The 26,469-nt window shown below is 36.4% G+C and overlaps 1 protein-coding gene across 16 annotated transcripts in view; it reads left to right on the forward strand.

Annotated features, from left to right (window-relative positions):
* The window catches only part of Rapgef2 (Rap guanine nucleotide exchange factor 2), a 263,457-nt gene extending 237,906 nt beyond the window's left edge, over nucleotides 1-25,551 (forward strand). For 8 of the 16 annotated variants that reach the window (XM_015484528.1, XM_015484529.1, XM_048813574.1 and 5 more), the window contains 14 exons: nucleotides 4,650-4,807; nucleotides 5,594-5,834; nucleotides 7,826-8,209; nucleotides 9,392-9,603; nucleotides 9,692-9,815; nucleotides 10,423-10,446; nucleotides 11,475-11,698; nucleotides 13,269-13,475; nucleotides 15,710-15,862; nucleotides 16,598-16,720; nucleotides 17,944-18,169; nucleotides 18,647-19,206; nucleotides 21,700-22,005; nucleotides 23,458-25,551. In XM_015484528.1, coding sequence (XP_015340014.1) covers nucleotides 4,650-4,807; nucleotides 5,594-5,834; nucleotides 7,826-8,209; nucleotides 9,392-9,603; nucleotides 9,692-9,815; nucleotides 10,423-10,446; nucleotides 11,475-11,698; nucleotides 13,269-13,475; nucleotides 15,710-15,862; nucleotides 16,598-16,720; nucleotides 17,944-18,169; nucleotides 18,647-19,206; nucleotides 21,700-22,005; nucleotides 23,458-23,483 — 2,968 coding nt within the window. In that variant the 3' untranslated portion in view covers nucleotides 23,484-25,551. The remainder of the gene's footprint in view (nucleotides 1-4,649; nucleotides 4,808-5,593; nucleotides 5,835-7,825; nucleotides 8,210-9,391; nucleotides 9,604-9,691; nucleotides 9,816-10,422; nucleotides 10,447-11,474; nucleotides 11,699-13,268; nucleotides 13,476-15,709; nucleotides 15,863-16,597; nucleotides 16,721-17,943; nucleotides 18,170-18,646; nucleotides 19,207-21,699; nucleotides 22,006-23,457) is intronic. The other 8 variants (XM_015484532.2, XM_015484533.2, XM_048813582.1 and 5 more) reach the window with 4 other exon arrangements.
* The last annotated feature ends 918 nt before the right edge of the window (nucleotides 25,552-26,469 follow it).

Consider the following 26,469-nt stretch of genomic DNA (forward strand, 5'->3'; position numbering starts at 1 on the left):
AAATTTAATTTTATCCTAGATTTGCATATCAATTTGGAAGAACTTATACTGCAGTTATCTTATTTATGAAGCCTTGTTTTTTATTCATTTTTTTAAATTTATATATGACAGCGGAATGCGTTCCAATTCTTTTTTTTTAAAGAGAGAAGAGAGACAATTTTTTTTTTGAGAGAGAGAGAATTTTAATATTTATTTATTTATTTTTAGTTTTCGGCTGACACAACATCTTTATTTGTATGTGGTGCTGAGGATCGAACCCAGGCTGCACACATGCCAGGCGAGTGCACTACCGCTTGAGCCACATCCCCAGCCCACAATTCTTATTACACATATAGAGCACAATTTTTGTCCAGTTGTATACAAAGTATATTCACACCAATTCATGTCTTAGATACCTGTACTTTTGATAATAATGATCATCACATTCCACCATCATTAATAACCCCATGCCCCCTCCCTTCCCCTCCAAGCTCTCTGCCCTATCTAGAGTTCGTCTATTTCTCCCATGCTCCCACTCCCTATCCCACTATGAATCAGCCTCCTTATATGAGAAAACATTCGGCATTTGGTTTTTGGAGATTGGCTAACTTCACTTAACATTATCTTCTCTTAACACCATCCATTTACCTGCAAATGCCACGATTTTATTCTCTTTTATTTCTGAGTAATATTCCATTGTGTATATATGCCACATTTTTTTTATGCATCCACTGAAGGGCATCTAGGTTGGTTCCACAGTTATGCTATTGTGAATTATGCTGCTATAAACATTGATGTGGCTGTGTCCCTGTAGTATGCTGTTTTTAAGTTCTTTAGGTATAGACCGAGGGGAGGGATAGCTGGGTCAAATGGTGGTTTCATTCCCAGATTTCCAAGGAATCTCCATACTGCTTTCCATATTGGCTGCACCAATTTGCAGTCCCACCAGCAATGTATGAGTATACCTTTTTCCCCACATCCTCTCCAGCACTCATTATTGTTTGTCTTCATAATAGCTGCCATTCTGACTGGAGTGAGATGAAATCTTAGAGTGGTTTTGATTTGCATTTCTCTAATTGCTAGCAATGATGAAGATATTTTCATATATTTGTCTCTTCAGGTCCTTGGACCATTTATTGATTGGGCTATTTGTTTTTTGGGTGTTTAGCTTTTTGAGTTCTTTATATACCCTAGAGATTAGTGCTCTATCTGATGTGTGAGGGGTAAACATGGGAGCAAATGTTCCCAAGATGCAGGCTCTCTATTCACCTCATAGATTATTTCTTTTGCTGAGAAGAAACTTTTTAGTGTGAGTGAGTCCATCCCATTTATTGATTCTTGATTTTAATTCTTGTGCCACAAGGAGTCTCATTAAGGAAGTTGGGGCCTAATTCCACATGATGAAAATTAGGGCCTACTTTTTCTTCTATTAGATGCAGGGTCTCTGGTTTTATTCCTAAGTCCTTGATCCATTTTGAGTCGAGTTTTGTGCCTGGTGAGAGATAGGGGTTTAATTTCATTTTGTTGCATATGGATTTCCAGTTTTCCCAGCACCGTTTGTTAAAAAAGCTATCTTCTCTTCAATGCATATTTTTGGCACCTTTGTCTAATATAAGATAATTGTAGTTTTGTGGGTAAGTCTCTGTGTCCTCTATTCTGTACTATTGGTCTACGGGCCTGTTTTGGTGCCAATACCATGCTGTTTTTGTCACTATTGCTCTGTAATATAGTTTAAGGTCTGGTATAGTGATGCCTCCTGCTTCACTTTTCCTGCTAAGGATTGCTTTAGCTATTCTGGGTCTCCTATTTTTCCAGATGAATTTCATGACTGCTTTTTCTGTTTCTATGAGTAATGTCATTGGAATTTTGATCAGAATTACATTAAATCTGTATAGTGCTTTGAAAGTATGGTCATTTTGATAATATTAATTCTGCCTATCCAAGAGCAAGGTAGATCTTTCCATCTTCTGAGGTCTTCTTTGATTTCTTTCTTTAGGATTCTGCAATTTTCATTATATAGATCTTTCACCTCTTTCATTAAGTTGACGTCTAAGTATCTTATTCTTTTTTTTTTTTTTTTTTGAGGATATTGAAAATGAGGTGGTTTTTCTCATTTCCCTTTCTAAGGATTTGCCACTGATATACAGAAATGCATTTAATTTTAGGGTGTTGATTTTATATCCTGCTGCTTTGCTGAATTCATTTATTAGCTCTAGAAGTTTCTGGTGGAGCTTTTAGGGTCTCCTAGGTATAGAATCATATCATCAGCAAATAATGCCAGTTTGAGTTCTTCTTTCCCTATGTGTATCCCTTTAATTTCTTTCGTTTGTCTAATTGCTCTGCCTCTAGTATTTCAAAACTATGTTAAATAGAAGTAGTGAAAGAGGGCATCTCTGTCTTGTACCAGGTTTTAGAGGGAATGCTTTCAATTTTTCTCCATTTGAATTTATGTTGGCCTGGGGCTTAGCATACATAGCTTTTATAATGTTGAGATATGTTCCTGTTATCCCTAGTTTTTCTAGTGTTTTGAACATAAAAGGATGCTGTATTTTGTGAAATGCTTTTTCTGCATCTATTGGGATGATCATATGATTCTTTAAGCCTGTTGATGTGATGAATAACATTTTTTGATTTCCATATGTTGAACCAACCTTGCATCCCTGGGACGAATCCTACTTGATCATGGTGCACGAGCTTTTGGATATATTTTTGTATTCGATTTGCCAGAATTTTATTGAATTTTTGCATCTATATTCACTAGAGATATTGGTCTGAAGTTTTCTTTTTTTGAAGTGTCTTTGCCTGGTTTTGGAATCAGAGTGATACTGGCCTCATAGAATGAGTTTGGAAGTGCTGCCTCTTTTTCTATTTCCTGAAATAAATTGAAGAGTATTGATATTAGTTCTTCTTTAAAGGTCTTGTGGAATTCGGCTGTGTATTCATCCAGTCCTGGGCTTTTCTTGGTTGGTAGACTTTTGATGGTGTCTGCTATTTCGTCACTTGAAATTGATCTGTTTAAACTGTATATATCATCCTGATTCAATCTGGGCAAACTATATGACTCTAGAAATTTGTTGATGCCTTCCATATTTTCTATTTTATTGGAGTACACATTTTCAAAATGATTTCTAATTATCTTCTGTATTTCTCTAGTGTCTGTTGTGATACTTCCTTTTTCATCATGTGAGTTTTCTCTCTCCTTCTCTTCGTTAGCATGGCTAAGGGTGTTGATTTTCTTCTTTTTCTAGGGTTTTGAGATGTAATGTTAAGTCATTTATTTGTTGACTTTTTCTTTTTTTAAGGAATGAACTTCATACAATGAACTTTCCTCTTAGAACTGCTTTCATAGTGTCCCAGAGATTTCGATATGTTGTATCTGTGTTCTCATCCACCTCTAAAAAATTTTAAATTTCCTCCTTGATGTTTTCTGTAACCCATTGTTCGTTCAGTAACATATTATTTAGTCTCCAGGTGTTGGAGTGGATTTTATTTCTTACTGTATCATTGATTTCTAGTTTCATTCCATTTTGATCTGATAGAATACAGGGTAGTATTCTGTATTTGCTAAGAGATGCTTTGTGGCATAATACATGGTCTATATTTTAGAGAAGGTTCCATGTGCTGCTAAGAAGAAAGTATATTCTCTCGTTGAAGGATGAAATATTCTATATATGTCAGTTAAGTCTAAGTTATTGATTATCTTATTGAGTTCTATAGTTTCTTTGTTCAGCTTTTGTTTGGAAGATCTATCTAGTGATATGATGCCTTGTTTTATAACCCAACCTTGCATTTTCTTTCAAGGTGTTTTTAAAAACTAGTTAGAATGTAAATTTGTTTATAATCTAGTTATTTTTGCATCCATATTCTTATTTTTTGATCTTTGTTTTGAAAGCACTGATCCTTTAAGTAATAATAATATAGAAAAATTATCCCATAGAAATAATTTTTATATATTATTAAATCATGTTATAAGAATTATCCACTGCAATAGTTTTTTATAAATAGAAATTAGTTTGAGAAACATCAATAATAACCGGTGCTTTTCAGGGAACTTAAATGTGTAATTAGAAAATTTGAGCAGAATCAAAGTGAGTCATTGGAGTTCCATTGCCTTTTCCTTGATCCTAGAAAATGCCACCATGCACCACTCTTCTTTTATGCTCTGTATAATTAAGAAATAATACCTGTCAGGATTTCCTTACATTTGACTGTATAATAATCTCATTTTCCCCTTAAAATATTGGAGAATAAAATTCTGTTCATTCTGCTCACATTCTTTAGTTCTTGCAAATAGGACCATAAAACTGCATCATTTTGTCACTGAACCATTGGACAAGTGGGACTGAATACATTCTTTTTTAGTATGCTTTTTCCTAAGTTCATTCCCACCAAAAACTAGAACACATATTTTCTTGAATATATTTTTTGACTGAGAAACTACTAATATTGGTTATGGGTTTTTCTAGTGAAAAAGACTTTAGAGAAACATTATATACTTAAGAAACAGGAAAGTAAATTGGATACACTTAAGCAGTAGTGGCTTTTGCAATTTTCAAGTAAATTAATGACATTTTTTACATTAATTGCAAGTTTAATGGGATGTGGCTTACTAGTGGTCTGTAATACAGCTTTTTATCTTGCTGATCATTCACTTTTTCTTCTTTCCTCAGTGATATTGGGATTGGTCAATCTCAAGATGACAGCATAGTGGGGCTAAGACAGACGAAGCACATCCCAACCGCATTGCCCGTCAGTGGAACCTTGTCCTCCAGTAATCCTGATTTGCTGCAGTCACATCATCGCATTTTAGACTTCAGTACTACTCCTGGTGAGCACCTCCAATACTGCTTTTGTTTTCTCATTGTCATCTTTTTCCATCTTTGATACCCAGATGCAAAGAGTCAGGGTGAACCTTAAATTCCAAACCTTTGGTACCAGTTCTCATCATATTCTGCAGACTGTTTTGATATGGCTACAGGAAATTTAATCTCTCTGAACTTGTTTCCTCTTTGATAGAATGAAGAATAACACATGACATGCAGTTATTACTAATTCATATCAAATAAATAAGAATAGGAGGTATATTTGAGGTCACTGTTGGGCTCTTCAATATAAAAAAATCAACTTTAGATTAAAAATTTTCTTTCTTTGATACCCACATGACAGTCTTGTGTATGTGGTACTATGTACTGATGTGGTTTTGTTTGTCTAATCATTTAATTATCTATAGGGGAAGATGTGTTTTTACATTGTAGTATAAGAATGAAGCTCACAGTCAGTTATTATCAACAGCCAACATATAAGCAGTAACTCCTCAGGCTTGCCCTGGAGAATACCTGCTGATAAAACAGTAGAGGGAGCTTGATGTAAAGTCTCAGATAAGACCCAGCTGCTCTCTTTGGATTTGTGCATTCACAAAGAGATTTTTCTAATCAATTTCTGTAATTGCATGTTCCCACATACCTGACTTTTCTAGGAGCTTCATCAATCTTTGACGAGCTCTAGTAAGGAAGAGGTCAAAGTTTATCATCTTTTCTAGGGAACTTCTTTCCAGATTACTTTGCATGACCATATCACTAAATCCTTTCTATTTATGTGGTTTTCTTTCCTCCAGATTTGCCAGATCAAGTCCTAAGGGTTTTTAAGGCTGATCAGCAAAGCCGATACATCATGATCAGTAAGGATACCACAGCGAAGGAAGTGGTCATTCAGGCCATCAGGGAGTTTGCAGTTACTGCCACCCCAGATCAGTATTCACTGTGTGAGGTCTCAGTCACACCCGAGGGAGTCATCAAACAGAGAAGACTTCCAGATCAGCTTTCCAAACTTGCTGATAGGATACAACTAAGTGGAAGGTATACGCTATCTTATTGGATTTCTTACCCGCTTTTGAAACCCACATCAGAGTGTAAGAGATGAATACTTTAAGGGTTTTTTAAGTGACTAAATATCCCGATAGATTAAAAACCAAGCACCCCACAATGAATTGCTCTATCAAAGTCAAGGTATACAGTAGACTGCTGGCCCTCACAAGGAGCTCTTAAGCACTTATTCAAGGGCACGGTGACCTGAAAGTTATTATCAACAGCCAACATACAAACAGTCACTCCTTAGGCTTGCACTGGAGAATTCCTGCTGATAAAACAGTAGAAGGAGCTTGATGAAAGTCTCAGAGTAGATAAACCCTGCTGCTCTCTTCTCTTTGGATTTGTGCATTCACAAACAGATTTTACAATTATTTTCAGTCATTGCATGTTCCCACATACCTGACTTTTCTAGGAGCTTCATTAGTTTAGGCAGAGACATATATGACAGTGTTTTTGGCAGAATTAACTAACTCTGTCAAATCAGGCATTGTACATTGCAGAAAGCACCCCTGAGCTCTGGAACCAAACTTTAGTTGCTACAGAGCTTGGTCCCTTGCTGTATAAGTGCCCATATCACATGTTACGTGCAAGAAAACATTGTGCTGATTTTGTCATTCTTTTCAGTGACATTTTTATTGTTGGAGATATGTAATTTTGCCCTCAAACCACAAATAACTAAAAGTTGAAAAAAGTAGTTTAAGTTTTGGCTCTCATATAATTACTAGATCCTATACTGAATGAAAATTGAGTTGTTACAAAAATAACATTTTTCTGTTTTTCTAGTGGAGTGTTCCATTGTGCTTGACTTTCCCATGTTATAGATCTTAAGCTATGATTTAATTCACTCAAAATTTGTTTTATAACTTTCTAATTCCTCACTTTTATTTCCAACCTCAACACTAGTGGATAGTTATATTTTAGGAAGTTGGTTTTTCTCAATTATCACTTGAATGTACATTGAAAATCTATAATCATGATGGAGTTCTTCACATCTCCAGGGAGCTGCAAATTCATGATCCACATTCATTATTCAAGAAAATTATATATGGGCTTCGTGAGTAATCAAAATGGAGAGCATTAAATCTATGAATGTCAAAAGCCCAAGATACATTTTTCTGCTATAGATGTTTTGTGAAATATGCAAAAGACCAGCTTAATGGGACCTCCACTGTTTCTTTATTTTTAGAATTTTATTTAGAGAAAGCATCTGGCCACTCTAAAAAGAGGAAAGGAAGGAAAACTGGAGGGAGGAAGGAAATAGCAAACAGCAAATACCTAAATGCTGTTTTCAACAAGTTGCTTAAAAGGAGATGCACTAGCTCTGAGTTCTTGACAAGTCATTAATCTATAGATGACTCTGTTTCCTATTCTAACAGGGATATCACCTGCCCCATTTACCTATAGGGTTTTCATGAAAATTCATATATTTAAAAATTAAAGTCTGTTTTAGGATTTTTCTAGTCATAAGATCACTTGAGTGAAATAGCTTTTAGGTTTCTTAGGAATTTTAATAAAATAAGTAAAACTTGAACTGATTTAATTTGGATTCATCAATGGTCAGATTCTCTTTTCACTCTGGGAAAATGGAGTGATGCCCTGGGTCTGATCTTTCTTGCTTCCACCTGTAGAGCCTGTACCCTTATTTAAATTGAAAAAATAAAAATAAAAAGCTATTTTCTGTCATCTGTAGCCAAAAGGGTAGAATGATTTAGAAAGCAGGAAAGGAACAGTGAAAAAGAATTAAAGTCAGTACAAATGAAATCCCATGGGATTGCTTTCTTTCCATTTCTGAACACTGGGTTCTGTGATCTGGCAATTGATGCAGCAACTGCACTGTCCATCTTGGTTCAAAAGAATTCTTCCTTAATTCAATTCAGTATTCTCTCAAGCTTCCCCTAAAAAGTAGCTTTGTTCTTTTACAGATGTCATGAGGCTTCTGCTTAGGCTTGACTACGTCTGACACACTTCTGCTTTCACAGGTATTATCTGAAAAACAATATGGAAACAGAAACACTTTGTTCAGATGAGGATGCTCAGGAGTTGTTGCGAGAGAGTCAAATTTCCCTCCTTCAGCTCAGTACTGTGGAAGTTGCCACACAGCTCTCCATGCGGAATTTCGAACTCTTCCGCAACATTGAACCTACTGAATATATAGATGATTTATTTAAACTTAAGTCAAAAACCAGCTGTCACAATCTGAAGAAATTTGAAGAAGTCATTAACCAGGAAACATTTTGGGTGGCATCTGAAATTCTTCGAGAGACAAACCAGCTGAAGAGGATGAAGATCATTAAGCATTTCATCAAGATAGCATTGCACTGTAGGGAATGCAAGAATTTTAACTCAATGTTTGCAATCATCAGGTAAGAGGGCATATCTGTCTTAAGATTCAGTGCATGTTACAGATTAGAAACAATCTCGTCCAGGGATACCATATAATTATATAAAATGTGGTATTTTATAAATGACTCACTTTTCTTTTTTTTTTTTTTAAATACCATGCTGGTAATCAAACCCATGCTAGACTGTCATTGACTCATAATGAATAATTCTTTTTAAGATAACAATACCCCAAAGAATTATCAAGATTAAATGATACAGTGTATGTGAAATTCCATTGGACATCATAAAGCAAAAGCCCAATAAATGTTTATTTTCTTCCCTTTTAAGTGTTTTGATTGAACCTGGAAGAAAGTGCAGATGAAAAGAATTAGTTGTTTTGATGTTAAACATGACTATAAAATTAGTCATTTTTTCTGCCTGGGAGTTTGTTCATGCTCTCATGACTACTGTGTCTTTTGGTTTATTTTCTTACTATAGAATATTTTCCTGCTCTATTTTATAAAATGCTTGCTATGTGCCAAACACTGCTATATTTGGAGGAAAAAGCAACAATACTTTTATTCTAGTGCTTTTGCTGATGGTATGTTAGTCAGCTTTCATTACTATAACAAAATAGCTAAGATGAATAGCTACTTATGAAGAGAAAATGTTTATTTTGGCTCATAGTTTGGAAGTTTCAGGCGGTGGTCATTTGCCTCTGTTGCTTTTTAGCCTGTGATGAGGCAACAGGAGCATATAGTGGAGCAAAGCTGTTCACGTCATGGCTAGGACATGAAAAAGAGGAAAAGAAAGAATTCAGGGTCCCACCAGCACCTTTTTAGGATACACCCCAGTGACCTAAGACCTCTCAATACTCCCTGCCTCTTAAAGACTCCCTCTAAAACTTTCCAGTAGTGCTAATGGAGTAGGGACCAACCCTATAGGCCTTTGGGGGAAATGTAGGATTTAAACTATAGCAGATTATAAGCATATCAGGAGATTATAAAGGAAAGAAGAATAAAATCCATTGTCTTGGCCCTGATTCTGCTTCTGTCTGTCATTCTTATCACCCAAGTTTCCTATTCATCCTTCTATAAATTGCTATACATGTAAAGCATACATGCAGATTTATTTGTCAGTAAATAAGCAGTACATTATTTTCCTTCCTTCACTTCAGAAGAGATCATTTAATTGTATCCCACTTTTCTTTTTTCCCCTCTCAGTGGCCTAAACCTGGCACCAGTGGCAAGACTTCGAGCTACCTGGGAAAAACTTCCCAATAAATATGAAAAGCTATTTCAGGATCTCCAAGACCTATTTGACCCTTCTAGAAACATGGCAAAATACCGCAACGTCCTCAATAGTCAAAACCTGCAACCTCCCATAATCCCTCTATTCCCTGTTATAAAGAAGGATCTCACGTTCCTTCATGAAGGTAAATACAAGGTAGAGGAGTTCTGTCTTCACTTGTAGAAGTAGAATAAATGCCATGTGATTTCTTTTTTCTCTTTTGCCACTTACAGGAAACGATTCAAAAGTAGATGGGCTGGTCAACTTTGAGAAGCTAAGGATGATTGCAAAAGAAATCCGGCATGTCGGCCGAATGGCTTCAGTTAACATGGACCCTGCTCTCATGTTCAGGACTCGGTGAGTGAGTCACCTCCAGTGGCACATGTGGGCCTAGAGAGGTTTAGAGCTTCCCAGTGAATGAAGAAATTTTGTATATTTATATTTGCAGTATTGCAGAAATTATATTAGGGTGTACCAAGAATCACCGTCAAACTTCCATTTGGAATAGATATTCGGCATCAAGTGTACTTTTGACTATTAGTAAAAAGTTTGTCCTTTGTGGATATTTTTAACTTAACATTAATCACAGATATTTATTTCCTATTTTTTAGAACACTGACTTGTACAGTTAGAACTTATAATGGGTAGCATGTACTAAAATATGTAAATATCCTAAACAGGATTGTATCAGTATCCCACATAATAGATTTAGATGTCAGCTTATTCAGAAATGATTAGGAGGCAAAAGAAGTCAATCTTTTTCTAGAATAAAAAATGTAACTGTATTTGTCTTTTGAACCAGAAAAATGTGTTTAGTAAAGTGGTGCGTGTGAGAAAATATGCAGTTTAACATTGTGGGCTTCTAGAACTGCTTATCCAGAAGTCTAGTCCTTTCTTTCTGAGCTTGTGATCTCTCTGTCTCTTTCTACACCCATGCTTCAATCTCCATGGCTCTCACTTACAGGAAGAAGAAATGGCGGAGTTTGGGGTAAGTGGTGGAGAACTTGCATACCCCCACACAGTTCTTGCTCAGCTCATTGAATTATTTTCCTACCTGCTGTATTTTCTGATGCTTTGCATTTTTTTTTTTTTCCTTAACCCTCTTGCTCTAGCAGAATTTCAGATGGCAAACTGACTTCAAGTTTAATCTTCTGGGGCTTATGCTTTTGAAGTCATGATCCTTGAGAGCTGTGAAATGATTGATGATTGTTTTGTGGAACTATGGGCCAGACATACTTCTGAGCTCTCAGAGATTTAATATAATTTGTGTCTTGAAATAAGGAAAGCCCAAAGAAGTGGGAGGGGAAGAAGGATATTAGAAAGAAAAATTGTGCAATTTAAGTACTATTGCACAGAGACTTTAGTACATATGCATAATATAAAATGTGCCCCCTGGTGTTAAAACCAAAGTTTTCACTGCTCAACTAACTACTGTTTTCATTCTATATAAGCCAATCTTTTTAAAAAATAATTTTTAACAATTCATGTGCTAAATAGTTTCCATACGTAGATGTTTACATTTGCATGATTGTTGTATTAACAGATTGACCATATTACTATAAACACTCACCACATTCAACCCAAGAAATAAGAAAACAATTGTGAACAGTGTGGCTAATTTTGTTTGAATCTCTATAAAACACCCTTTTTAGGAGAAGTAAAAATAGTGTAAGCCAATGATTGTAGCTGTGAATTCTTGCATGAGCTTTCATATATAATTGTTTGCTGGCTTCTATGAGAGAATGTGAATGCTCTGTAGAGGAGAAAAGTAGAATTTCCTAGTTGAATCAGAACAAGTGCCAAACACATATATTTATGTATATATTGTGTGTAATTCTTTTTAACTAAAAACATTTATAAATCTCTATGATTCTATATTCCATTTAACTGTTTACTTACTGGAATGAGGCATGTGACCTTCCAAACGTAGAATATGTATGTAGTTTTTGGCAGTTTCCAGTTGATAAAATAACCCCATGCTAGAGTGAGTTGCATATGTACCTTTTCATCTTTCAGGTCTCTCAGCCAGGGTAGTACAAATGCAACAGTGCTAGATGTTGCTCAGACAGGTGGTCATAAAAAGCGGGTACGCCGTAGTTCCTTTCTCAATGCCAAAAAGCTTTACGAAGATGCACAGATGGCTCGAAAAGTGAAGCAGTACCTGTCCAATCTGGAGCTGGAGATGGATGAGGAGAGTCTTCAGACATTATCTCTGCAGTGTGAGCCAGCAACTAACACATGTGAGTTTTTTCTGGAAATGGTTACAGACTCTGACTGGAATGCGGGTTTGTCTCCTGTGCAGTGACATGGGTGGTGACAAGATAAGGCCTAGTGCAGACAAAGAAGCTGCCAGTCCACAGGTACACTAGCCTTTCCCCTGTGCTTGATGAGGCCTTTGTGTCCACTTGAGTTACTACATGGAAGACAATACTGTGGACTTATTCTAGTTTGCTTTGGTTTCATTCCACCATAGGCCAGTACTCGTTCAAGAGACACAAGGGCCGATGCAGCTCCAATTTGCATTCCTTGTTTTCTTAGCAATGGGCAACCTGAGGGGTTGAGGCTTGTCAAGTCAGAGGAGCACAGAACTGGATGTTGCACTGTGCCTTTTATATCCACAGCCCGGACAGTTCTCAGCCACAAATTTAGCTGTCATTTGAAGCAATAATTCTACTACACAGTGAGCCATTACTTAGCCTGAGGTGTATGTAGGTCCTCAGCATTTTAAAAAACTGTCCTACTATGAGCCAGTCTTGATAGAGTATGTCTGTAGTTAGTCCCAGCTACTCAGGAGGCCTAGGCGAGAGGATCATGAACCCAGGAGTTCTAGGCCAACCTGGACAACAAAGCAAGATCCATCTCTTAAAAATAAAAAATAAGGAGCTAAGAATGTAGTTGAGTGGTAGAGTACTTGCCTAGCAGGTATAAGTTCTGGGCTCAGTCCCCATCACTGCACAAAAACAAATAAAAATTGAAATCTGGCTAGGCTAGACATGGGCTGGTTCTGTTTTTATCTGTATCTGTATTTATAAAGCAAAGGCATTTTTCGTTTAGGACACTTTGGAGCCTTCTATGGACAGGTTTGAAAGATAATCTACAGAATTTAAATGTTAAAATAGATGATTTTAGAAGATTCACATAATTAGATTTACCCAGGACACTATTAGACACTTTATGTCATGATGAAGAGCTTTTCCTCTGAAGGCAGAGTGGTCTGACTTTAAATCTTGCTTATTCCTCTTATAATAATGTAACCTTGGAAGAGTCACTTTGAGTTTTCTCATCTTTAGCTTCTGAATGTGTCAAACAGGGGAAGTACATGTCATTGAATTGTTTTAGATATTAAGATTATATGCACAAAATTTGGTTGTCCTGTTAAACTGGTTTGCCTTCTATCTACCATGGAATTATACACTTGATATAATACGTAAGCACTATGGATTATTATTTGTTTACATAGATAATTCTCCATAGCAAAATTTGAAAGTAAATATGTTACAGTTAATAGCATTTATTAAATTAAAACTTAGCTCAGATGTGTCAAAAAGTTTTGGATGTCATTTAAAAAAATAATTCCTGATGATTTTCCTGTTGTAGCCTTTATCCCATATACAATACACAATATCCGCATTTCTATTTTTATTTTTAATTTGGTGTTTTAATAGTGTAAGCATCTTTGAGATTACTAAAGATGGATATTTTAGTGTTCTAACTTCAGAAAATACTCTTGTAGTTCTACAATTATTGTCTTCTACATAGCTACTAACATTTTACATTCTTTGTACAATTTTCAAACCAAACAATTACCAGTGCCTAAGAATCCTGGTGACAAAAAGCCTGTCAAATCCGAGACCTCCCCAGTGGCTCCAAGAGCAGGGTCACAGCAGAAAGCACAACCCCAGCCACAGGCGCAGCCACAGCAGCTGCCACATAAGGCCAACCAAGGACTACAGGTTCCTGCTGTGGCCCTTTATCCTTCACGGAAGAAGGTGCCTGTGAAGGATCTCCCACCTTTTGGTAAGCGATAAAACTCAAAATTTTTCTCCCCCTCCCTTTCCTCAAACATGAGTTTTATTATAATTTTTTTTAAATTAGCACTTTATGGTTATATGTAGTAGTTGGGTTCATCCCAACTTCATTTTCTTATTTGGTGCTGTTCATTGCCATGCTTTTCAGATTAGGAAAAGAGATGTCTGTCTTGACTAACTTGTCTGTCATATTTGAGTTTCTCTGTGATATAATTATCTCCTAATCAAACATAAATATTCAGTAAATTAAGCTTTACTTTTGACAGTAAGAAGGACTGTTTGTATACCTAGTGTCTTATTTAATCACATTTGTCATGGCAAGGTAAGGGAATAAAATGAACAAGTTATGCATTTACTAACTTATTTTTTTCCAGTACTGAGGTAGTTTTGTTCATATTATGACTTTTAAACTAGTTTTGCCTTCTGATCAATGAATTGCAGAAATTTAATCAGAATATTTTAAGCTTTGTCATTTGTCTGGAGGTGATTTTTTTTCTTTTTCTTTTTCTTTTTTTTTTTTTGGTACTGGGGATGGAACCCTGGGACTTGTGCATGCTAGGCATGAAGGCAAATTCTTATTTATTGAATCACTGATTCTGTAACTTGGGAGCAGTGAGAATACATCTAATGCCTGAATGTTAAAGAGCAAAATCATTTTTCATCTTTCCTATCAAAAGTAACTCATCTACTGGCTTAGTACCTTTAAAGAAATGTAAAACAAAGTAAGTTTTATAAAATGTATTGATTCTTTTTTCTATATGTATGTAGAAGGAAACAATGTTAATAAAAATGAAGACATTTTTTAAAAGTAAATGGATAGCAAAGAGTTTGTTTAGATAAAATTAGATGGCGGTAATGAAGTTCCTGCACTCAGAGAGTTGGACAGAAGTAATGTGGTGGAACTCTCACGGACTCTATCCTTACCCGTTCCTCTTGATCAGCAAGTGTGTGTTAAGTTTTGGAGGAATGTGAGGAAAGAACACTTGACATCTGTCATCTGTCCCCTTTCAATTATTTGTTTTATTCTCTCTATCACAAACAAATCAAATTACATGTTTCTTTCTTGCTTTTGCTCTCAACAAACATGTATTCCTAAGTCCCCTGCAGGATGACTTCTGTGTTCTCTTCTGTGCTGAACTTTTTGTTTGGATCATCAGTCTTTCTTTTAGCTAAAAAATAGCCTGTTAGCCATATTTAATATAATGTAGGTGTACCTGCATATAAAGTTCTCTCCCATTTTCCAAAGAGAATATCTCAAAATACTTTAGGTCCATTTGAATTTATTTATGAACTTAAAAAATGTGCTTGAAATATTACATGTCATCTTATGTATTTAGTGTAACCTATTTAAGTAACATTATATAAAATAGTAACTTAAAGATTTTTCCCCATTCTAATTAATGAAATAATTTATTTTTTTTTTAGTCGTAGTTGGACACAATATCTTTATTTTATTTTTATGTGGTGCTGAGAATCGAACCTGGGGCCTTGCACGTGCTAGGCAAGCACTCTACCTCTGAGCCACAATCCCAGCCCTGAAATAATTTCAAAGTAAAATTTGACTTCCTTATTTCTGAAAAATAATTTTGTGGAGGGACCCACTTTACATCCTCATACTACTAGATCCTACACTGGTTCACTCTCTTCTTCTGAAATCTTTTCGTGGTCTCTGTGACACAGTGCTTTCATGAGGTGTCTCCTGCTCCTCTTTCATGTGCTTTATTTGAGTAGTAAGGGCATAGAATTCCTTTCATTGACTATTTTAGACAGTTCCTCTTAACCCTTGGCCCTTTACTTTTCTCCTATCATTCCCACTTCTCCCAGAGCTAACATTTCAAACAATACCAGAATGTTTCCATCCTAAACTTTGAAACAACTGGAGTTGAAATTGGCTGTGCCGCTTTCATCCTAATCAGATGTTTTCAAATTGTCTTTTCTTCATTGTTGAATATAAATGATGACTACTTTAAGGTTTAAAATATAAAGTAAAATATCAAAAATAATCTGTTTTTAATAGTATAGTAGCTATTGGTCAAAAACAAAACTCCAAGTATCTCATGCTCTTGGTGATCTGTTTATACCATGAGTAGTGATGCAAAGAACAGTTAGATCATAAATAAGTTGAATCTTACTGTAATAGTAAATCTTAACACAAAAATGCTTTTTAGTCGTTAGTATTTATTTTCAGTCTTGAAAATTCATATCTAAATTAATTTTTTATAGGTATCAACTCTCCACAAGCTTTAAAGAAAATTCTTTCCCTGTCTGAAGAAGGGAGTCTGGAACGTCACAGGAAGCCAGCTGACGATACAATATCAAATGCGTCTTCACAGCTGTCTTCTCCTCCCACTTCTCCACAAAGTTCTCCAAGAAAAGGTAGAAGTATACAAGTTGCTCTTTTCCTTTATCAAACTCTATACATTTCAGTTATAATAAATTCTGGAATTTTTAATATTATATTCATTTTAAATGATTCCTCATGATGTTCACTGGATTTTTTTCCCCTCAGTGTATAAATTGGGAAAAATTTTGGTATTTCTTTTTAATATTATTCTTATAATAAATAGAATTAAATTTATAACTATTTGGAACTATTTCTAAAATTTAAGTTTTTTATTTGGCCAAGTGTGGAAAGAATTCTTTTACATTAAAATTCCATAAGACTAAATTTGATTACATAAATTTAATACAGAGAAGTGCTCTTGGAAAGCATAAAAAAACTTATATGTTCCTGATTTATTTTTTTCATTGTGTTAATATGGGTCTTGATTACCTTTTTTGTTGCTGTTTTTTGAAGAGACTACCTTTTAGGCAATCAAAATCTTCTCCTTATATGGATACTTTCTTATATTAAAATAGATGATAATTTTCTTTCACATAACTCTCTAGGTTCCTTCCTTCTCTTCCCTTTAATTGAAAGGGAGGGTGGGTGTCAGTCAGTAGTAAAAAGCTAAGATCTAAAAGGTTAATTAATTATAATATTTTACTGACTCAACAAATAACTGCTTTTCTTTGTAGACATTTCAGGCATCTGTGCATTTTGTGTGGGTGTCAGTTCTAGGGCCCTTGTTAAATGGATATATCTAAATTCTTTTCTCATCCTATTGTTAGGTGGCAGTGGCAATCAGCTGAGATCTTTTGGCTCCGGGCAGTTGGACTTAACCAGTTCCTCCTCTTCTCTTGGAAGTGAGAACAGTAACAAGAATAACAATGCACCACGGACCTATGGGATAGGTGGGGTTTTTAGAACCAAAAATGGGGTGGGAAAGAGAGAAATCATCTCATTAGTTGAAGAAAATGAGAAAATTCCTCCAAGTGTCAGGTGCTCAATCTAAGTGATGATTTTTCTGGACAGAGTTTTTTGGTTTTTGTTTTTATTTATTTATTTTTTTTTTGAGCAGACTTTCAGGGAAGATATAAATCTTGTTTATCAGAATTTGTAGTGTGTGTTTATAAAAAGATATTTCGTATATGAACATGTTCAATCTTTTCAAGACCTGTGTAACCTTTAAAAAATAAATCAGGAAGTACCAATTTACTAAATGGATGGAAACATACTTCAGTTGGGAGCATTTAAGTGCTCTAGAGATATACATACATACATATATATATATTTTTTTCAAACTAATATGAGATCCTTAGTCATGTATATATAGAAAAGATAAAAATAAGTACTGAGATTTGTTTTTTCTTTTCCATTAAAAATATCAAGACAAGCCTCTTCTTTTGTGACTTTCAGAAATATTTTTAGTAACAACAAGAGTTAAGGGTACTTTTGGGATAACAAATGGACATCTGTTGAGGCATTTTACAGTGATGGTCTGAGGAAAAGTACACATTACATCCTAAACAATTGACTTTTTATGTGATTCAGCTAATACATTATTAATGTTGAAGAACTGAATGGCAAAAATCCAAAGAGATATTCTTTAGATCTTATTTCTTATTCTTTTTGAAGACTATTTTCAGTTGAATTTTCTCTGCCGTACTTAACTCTAAAAGTTGAAAACAAGATTACTGATTTTACAGTTGGGGGAAAAAAATCAGTTGTTGTTGTTGTTGTTGTTTCCCAGTACTGGGATACAAACCCCGGCCTTGGGTGTATGCTAGGCAAGTGCTCCATCACTGAGTTATATCTGCAGCCCAGTTTCCTTTTGTAGTTTAATGGTAGTAAATTGTGTAATTCATTAAAAATAGTCAAATAGTGCCATAGTTTCTGCATCTTTTCTGAGCTTCTATAATTGTGTGTGTGTGTGTGTGTGTGTCCCTCTCTAACCTTTGATTAAATGAGCCCCATCAGTAAAAATTTACTTTAATCTTTTAGTCACTTGGTCAATCAGTTCAGTGGTGATATCCATGCAATTTTTTTTTTTTTTTTTTTGCTTCTATTTGATGGACTTCAGTCTTATGTTGTAAACCTAGAGTGTCTAACTAATGTGGTTTTGTTTCTTATGCAGGTTATACTTTGGCTCCCAGTGGTACTGTGGATAATTTTTCAGATTCTGGTCACAGTGAAATCTCTTCACGATCCAGTATTGTCAGCAATTCTTCTTTTGACTCGGTGCCAGTCTCGCTCCATGATGAGAGGCGCCAGAGGCATTCTGTCAGCATTGTGGAAACAAACCTAGGTGTGGGCAGGACAGAACGGCGGACCATGATTGAACCTGATCAATACAGCTTAGGGTAGATGGCTTTCCTTAACATTCTTTCACATCCCTTCTTTCATGTCTCTTTAAAGAATGAATCCTTTGTGGATTGTTAAGTACCATCTTCTTTTTGTTGAGCCCATTGCTTTTTAGTTAAGCTTCTTCTTTATTGCATGAACACTGTGGCTTTGTGTGGGAGGTGGAGGGTGATGTTTATCTGTATACCACTTCCTTGGTATAAGCTGCCTTCCTTAAGTATCCAGATGGTGTTGAACCATCCTTAACCTTGCAGGGAAAATGTTCTTCTTTAGCAAGTCATTGTTCTTTTTCTCTCTGCACTTATTTTATAGTAATGACAAAGGTAAGAAAACTGGACATGGCAGAACTGTCCACTATAATGCAGTTCAGTGGTATTTTCAGCCTCTTTCTGAGATGAGAGAAAGCTATCCTTCTAGGAAAAAAAAGATATTGAAATCATTCACTGTTTTCCTTTTCATCTGTTTTGTCCATTTAGATCATATGTGCCAATGTCTGAGAGCCGAGGCTTATATGCCACAGCTACAGTAATTTCTTCTCCAAGCACAGAGGAGCTTTCCCAAGACCAGGGGGATCGTGCTTCCCTCGATGCTGCCGACAGTGGTCGGGGAAGCTGGACATCGTGCTCAAGTGGTTCACATGATAATATACAGACCATCCAGCACCAGAGAAGTTGGGAAACCCTTCCGTTTGGCCACACCCACTTTGATTATTCAGGGGATCCTGCAGGTTTATGGGCCTCAAGTAGCCATATGGACCAAATGATGTTTTCTGATCATAGTGCAAAGTATAACAGGCAGAATCAAAGTAGAGAGAGTCTTGAACAGGCCCAATCCCGGGCAAGCTGGGCTTCTTCCACAGGTTACTGGGGAGAAGACTCAGAGGGTGACACAGGAACAATAAAGCGAAGAGGTGGGAAGGATGTTTCCATAGAGGCGGAAAGCACTAGCACAACATCTGCAACCACAGAAGAAACCAAACCTGTGCCCGTGCCTGCCCACATAGCTGTGACACCCAGTACTGCAAAGGGGGTCATAGGTAAGTTTAAAAACTGGGAGTCTTGGCACATATGGATCATGGCTGTAATCTGATTATTTCAAAAGTCAAAGTATTTTGTGGGTTGTATTTTTTTTTTTTTTTTTTTTTTAATTTTTTTAATTTAGAGACAGGGTCTCACTAAGTTGCTGAAGCTGGCTTTGAACTCATGATCCTCCTGTCTCAACCTCCCAAGCCACTGGGATTATAGGTGTGCACCACCATGCCCTGCTGTGTTTGTGGTTCTTTCTCTCATTTTGTCCATTGCTTTACAGGGCTTCCAAATTAGCACTGAATTCATGATTTTTATATGAATGGTGTGGTTAAGAGCCCAGCTGCATATAGTAAAACATTCAGTAAATTTTAGCTCCTAGTATCAGTCTACTGTCATTATGGTTATTACCTAATTTTTTTTCTTTTAACTGGAAAATTATCAGAATAGATGCCTATTTTTCACAGGGAAGGGATTTTTTTTTAATTGAAAATCTTTTAAATGTTGACCCTTAAATTATATTTAGAACTTTGCATTATCCTTTGCATAATAAAACCTTTTCATTAGCCAAGCATGGTATGGTACACGCCTTTAACATTAGCTACTCAGGAGACTGAGACAGGAAGATTGCAAGTTTGAGATAACCTGAGTACTTGGGAAGACCCTGTCTGAAATTAAAACTTAAAAGGGGGTCATGTGTTGCTCAGTAGTAGACAAATTGCCTAGCATGTGTGAGCCCCTGGGTTCAGTCCCCAGCATGGCAAAATGTCCTTTCATTGATTTTTGTTATGTTGTCACACTGTTTCTGTGCTCAACAAATTCTGCGCACTAGAGCAAGGCAGAAATTGCTTATCATGTAAAAGACTAAGGATTCAGGCATTGAACTGAGGCAGAAAGGGTTGGAATCTGTGTTTTGCTATTTTGTAGTAGCTCTCTGATACTGGACAAAGAAGCTCTGCCTGTTTGTTTCCTCATCTATAAAATGAATTTAGTAATCTCTGCTTTTAATAGAGTTAGTGTGAGGATGAAAGAAAATCTATGAAAAGTACTCAGAACAGTGCCTAGATAGTATATTCATAAGTAACGGAAAGATGCTGCTGCTCTTCTGATGTAAAGTGATCTGGAATATGGGCATCACTTTCATTAGTAGGAACATTGTAACTATTTTGCCTTACAAATAGTTGTGAGTGGAGGTCAAATTTAATAACCTTCTAAGATAAATAAGGAGATAACAGTAGTTACAGCTTTCTGTCACTGCAACAAAATACTTGAGAAAATCAATTTAAAAGAGAAAAGATTTATTTTGGCTCACAGTGTAAAAGTTTCAGTCCATGGTCACTTAATTATTTTGGGGGCTGTGGTAAGGCAGATGGGGAGGGTGTGACAAAGCAAAACTGCTCATTTCTTGGCATCCAGGAAGCAAAAAATGTGAGAGAAAGGGACTAGGGACAAAATATTCCCTTCAAGGACATGCCTCAGTGACCTACTTCCTCCAGTGAGACCCCATGTGCAAAGTTTACAGTGATGCCATCATCTAGAGACCAAACCTTCAACCCATGAGTCGTTAGAGAACATTACAGATTTAAACTGTAACAAGAGTTAAACATATTCTTAGGTTGATCTTTGTCAGGTGTTTTCTGTTGACAAATTCATTCTCAGAATTTTTATTGAAAAGAAAGGAAGTATGATTTTTAGTTCGTAACAGTTGAGTCTAGAAAGTTCAATAAAACTTTAGTTTTACTTGCCTTTATAGATTTCATGTTGTAGGTCATAGACATTAACTAATAAAAAGATTTGCAGAAAAATAAATACCTCATAGTTTTAGTTTCAAAATTGGCATCCCTCTTTCTGTACTACTTTTTCAACTTTATTTTAATTCACTGTTTTCCAGTGAAGCCTAGAGACTTGAAAGTAACATGGAATTGACTCTTAGGTTGATAAAAGCAAACCAAAAACGGAATAGACTAGTTTGTCTCTGGGGCAGGGAGAGAGAGAAAGAAAGATAATTTTCACCAAGTATAAACATGTTCCAGTCATAATACTATGTACCTTTTATATTCTTGCTTTGCTTTAATCTGAGCAATAAATCCAAGGGTTAGGTGTTCACCTAGTTAACACTTCTTACTATTTTATAGTCACAAGCAGCTTTTTGTTGTTGTTTGTTTTTTATAGTGCTGGGGATTAAACCCAGGACCACACAGGCTCAGAAGGTGCCCCTAACAGTGAGCTACAGACAATATTTTCTTTAAGTAGTCTGTTTATGCTTAAACATATTTAGATTGCTAGTAGCTTCACTGACCACACAGAGGTAACCGTGGTGGATATTTGCTTTAGTTAACATCTGTTTCCTGGCCAGCCACACACCTGGCTGGTCAAACCAGAGCACATTTGCTGCAACACTGTATATGGTATTTTAATAATTATTTTCATGTTTTATAAACATTTGTAGTGTGAAGTAGTCTTCCACAAAATTCTTAACAGCTGGAACATTGTTTCTGCTGCAGCACGAAAGGAGGGCAGGTATCGAGAGCCACCCCCAACCCCACCCGGCTACATTGGAATCCCCATCACTGACTTCCCAGAAGGGCATTCCCACCCAGCCAGGAAACCTCCGGACTACAACGTGGCACTTCAAAGGTCTCGGATGGTTGCCCGGTCCTCGGACGCTTCTGGGCCCTCGCCAGGACAGCAGCCACCTGGGCCCCCGACCAGCAGCAGGCCTGTGAGCAAACCTCAGTGGCATAAGCCCAGCGAGTCCGACCCACGCCTCGCCCCTCGCCAGTCTCAGGGCTTCTCCGCCGAGGAGGATGGTACATGCGTCTTCTTAAAACCTTTGCGAGAAAGGGGAACTTGGGCTCCTGTGAGGCTCCAGGGGGATCGGTGCTCTGACCTGTCCTCAGCTGTGTCCCTGCAGAGGCCACACAAAGAAGAATCCAGGTTTAGGGTTAAAGCTTTGGAGGGCTTTCTTCATGTGAGATGTTTCTGGGTTTTCTTTGCATTTTTTCTAAGTGGCTTTCAAAAGGCCACAGATTACAGGGGGTCACTTGTAATAAAGCGTGCAGGTGACTGGATATCTTTACTAGATTTTTTTGTTGGCTTTTGTTTTCTGTGGTGCTGGGGATGGAACCCAGAGCCTCCAGCATGTGAGGCAAGCGATCAACCACTAAAATACCCCAACCTGCATGTCTTCCCTAATTCTTAGTAAAATTAAAGTACTTCTGTGGCTGTATTTTAAGGTTAAAAATTAAAAATCTCACAAGTTTATACTGTGAGAATTTAAAGGAACATTTTGAACTATAAAACAAGGATGGTGCAAGTTTTCTATGGAAAATGTCACATTTGGACTTTTAATGGGTTGGCCTACACTTGGAGATGGAAGACATACTTCTCTCTCTTTTGACTTCTTTTTACAAATTTAAAAACCTACCTGCCTCTCTTGGATCGAGTACAGGAGGGAAATCATATTCTCCCACCTTCTCTTTTTCGTTTTGTTTCCAGTTTAACCTGTTTTATTATGAAATCATTATAGAAAAAACGGGAAATACAATAAATGAACACTATTCATAATCTGCCACTTGAAGATAACCACTATTAACATCTTTTTATATATTCTTCTAGACTTCTTAATGTATGTGACTGTGTATAATTTTTTTGAATTTTTTGTTTTTTTAGTTGTAAATGGACACAATACCTTTATTTTGTTTATTTATTTTTATGTGATGCTGGGGTCGAACCCAGTGTCTCTTACGTGAGAGTCAAGCGCTCTACCGCTGAGCCACAACCCAGCCCATGACTGTGTATTATTAAACAACACACTCTGGTAGCTCAGTGGTAGAGCACTTGCCTACCATGTGCGAGGCACTGGGTTTGATTCTCAGCATCATATATAAAATAAATGCAATAAAGGTCCATTGACAACTAAAAAAATATTAAAAAAAAAAACAAAACACGGCACATTATGTTTTTATAACTTTCCTAAATGAATTTATTACTCATAATTTTGCATCTGATAAACAACAGTATATGTATTGTTAATATATTTGTGGGTGTGTGTGTGTATGAACGCATGCATTATATATCAGTTTTTAAGCTTTTAAAATTGTTAATTGCGTAAAAAAACAGACAAGGGTTTTTGATGAGCTGAATATGTATACATATGTATGATTTGCTTTTATTAGTACATCAGTGATGTATTCTCTACAGCATAGGAAATTACTTGCTTGCTCATTGATTTGTTGTTTTCTTCCCTGCCTTGTTTGTAGAAGATGAACAAGTGTCTGCTGTTTGAGGCACAGGCTGTCGTGGATCCTGAGTGACCACCTAAAGGAGAGCACAAGAAGACGCCCCCAGCACTGGGGCCATGGAACTCACATCCTGAGGATGGTGGACCAGTTTGCCTCCTTCCCTGCCTTAAAAGCAGCATGGGGCTTCTTCTCCCCTTCTTCCTTTCCCCTTTGCATGTGAAATACTGTGAAGAAATTGCCCTGGCACTTTTCAGACTTTGTTGCTTGAAATGCACAGTGCAGCAATCTTCAAGCTCCCACTGTTGCTGCCTGCCACATCATACAGTATCCATTCCAAATTCCAAGATCATCACAACAAGATGATTCTCTCTGGCTGCACTTCTCAATGCCTGGAAGGATTTTTTTAAATCTTCCTTTTAGATTTCAATCCAGTCTAGCACTTGGTCTCGTTGGGATAATGAGAACAGCTAGCCAATGAACTACTTGGGGCCTTTAACCCACCAAGGAAGACAAAGAAAAACAGTGAAATCCTCTGAGTACAGTGCTTGTCCACTTGTTTACAATGTTTTTTTTTTTGTTGTTGTTGTTGTTTTTAAATGAATTTAAAGATTGTGTTTAGAGATTAAATGTTATATCCATTTAATGATTACAGTATTATTTTGAACCATAAGTAGGGTTGCCAGCCTGGGTTTCCAAAACAAAAACAAAAACAATAAAACCAAATATGCCGGACAGGGTGTGGCCACACAAGAAGAAGGGAAGACCTGGTTTGTGACCCTGTCTTCCCATGTCCTTCTGGCCTCACCCTCAAAGTGCCCTATCCTGGAAGTATAAAATGTTAGCCAATTACTTAAATACCAAGGCACCTCATCCACTCCTTCCCCAGTGGGTGGGGGTCTTTTGTAAAACTGTTTGCACATGGCCAGGGGAGGGAAATAGGACTCTTGTGTCCTGTGTGAGCCTTATGGAGGCAGGGCAGTGTCATCTGAGGGTGTGTCCTGCTCCATTGAAATGGATGGCAAACCCCATTTTTTAAGTTATATTTTTCGATTTTGTTAATTTAGAGATTTAGGATATTTGTGTTTTTATTTTTTAAAAGAAACATTTATAAAATAACTGGATAGCATTGCAGTGGAAGCAGCTTGGGATGTTGGAGCTAATGCCAGCTGTTAATACTGCTCTTTCAAGACAGCCTCCCTTTATCAAATTGGCATTAGGGAATAAATAAGTCTTTAAACATAATAAAAGATCAAAAGTCTGGTTAGATATGCCAGCCTTTGCAAGGTGGGTTAGTCACCAGAGACTAACCTGTAAGTGGCTTTATGGATGCTGCGTAGAGAGAAGTTTAAGTGTAGCAACCATCTGCTCACAGCTGCTATTAACCCTATAATGACTGAAAATGACCCTTCCACTCTATTTTTGTGTTGTTTTTGCACAGACTCCGGAAAAGTGAAGGCTGCCAATCCGAGTAGTACTCAAATGTGAGGAACTGCTGGTCTTGGATTTTTTTTTTCCATTAAATTCAGCTGATCATATTGATCAGTAGATAAACGTAAATAGCTTCAAATTTTAAAAGTCGAATTGCAGTGTTTTTTCACTGTATCAAACAATGTCAGTGCTTTATTTAATAATTCTCTTCTGTATCATGGCATTTGTCTACTTGCTTATATATTACATTGTCAATTTACGCATTTGTAATTTTACATGTAATATGCATTATTTGCCGGTTTTATTATATAGGCTATGGACCTCATGTGCATATAGAAAGACAGAAATCTAGCTCTACCACAAGTTGCACAAATGTTATCTAAACATTAAGTAATTGTAGAACATAGGACTGCTAATCTCAGTTCGCTCTGTGATGTCAAGTGCAGAATGTACAATTAACTGGTGATTTCCTCATAACTTTTTGATACTACTTGTACCTGTATGTCTTTTAGAAAGACATTGGTGGAGTCTGTATCCCTTTTGTATTTTTAATACAATAATTGTACATATTGGTTATATTTTTGTTGAAGATGGTAGAAATGTACTATGTTTATGCTTCTACATCCAGTTTGTACAAGCTGGAAAATAAATAAATATAACATAAAGCCTTGTGAATATTCTTAATGAATTGTGCATGCTTTTTATTTCTGAAATAACAAGTCTTTGGTCTCACTACCAGAGCTCGAACTCCAGAGGCATAAGACGCTTAACTTCTTACTTGGTAGAAACTGTCTGATAGCCTATTTCTTTTAAGGAAGCTTTCTGTTGATTCAAAGAGATTAATATCATTAATGTTATTAACACCAACATATGCACCTTCAGATTTGGCACTGTTTCTTAAGGCTCAGTGAAAAATGAAGATATCACAATATATTTGCATTAAACATTGTCTTTTCTCAACCTTTCCCCAATGAAAATCTGTATGGGACAAAATATTTTGATTCCCAGTATATGTACTGAGAAGTAGGACCTCAGAGAACAGAAAATGATTTTTCAGGTTCATGATCACTAAGAGTACAATTTAGCTATTGATTGTGAACTTCTAACTAGAATATAATATTGTTTTGTTTCTGAGGGTTTGTTTTCTGTGGTGCTGGGGAGGGACAGCCTCACGCATGCTAGACAAGTGCTGTACCACTGAGCTACATCTCCTGCCCTCTGTGGGTTCTAATGGTAAATCCGGATAATATTTCAATCTATCAAAAGGACACTTACATTTGGAATGGAAAAATCAGTTAAGCAGCAGCCTGCTTAAGTATATTTTGAGATCAAGGACTCATTTCTTAACCTCAGGCAAGGCATAAAAAAAATTATTGCACGCTCAATAAGTCTCAGAAGCTGGAAAGGAAGCATTTTTCCATTAGAAAGGTGAGAAAGGCTAAAAAGGAGTCGGGAGAGGGGAACTGCTCACTGGCCAAATGTAAAAATCTTTCTGAGGTATTTGCACTATTTTGCTGAATTTTGAAAATCTGGCCACCAAAATAATTTGAAGAATTAAAGCAGAAAAAAAAAATGTTGCCATTTGCCATTCCAATAGCTTTG

Source organism: Marmota marmota, unplaced genomic scaffold (assembly GCF_001458135.2).
Source record: "Marmota marmota marmota unplaced genomic scaffold, marMar, whole genome shotgun sequence".
Taxonomy (NCBI): Eukaryota; Metazoa; Chordata; class Mammalia; order Rodentia; family Sciuridae; genus Marmota; species Marmota marmota.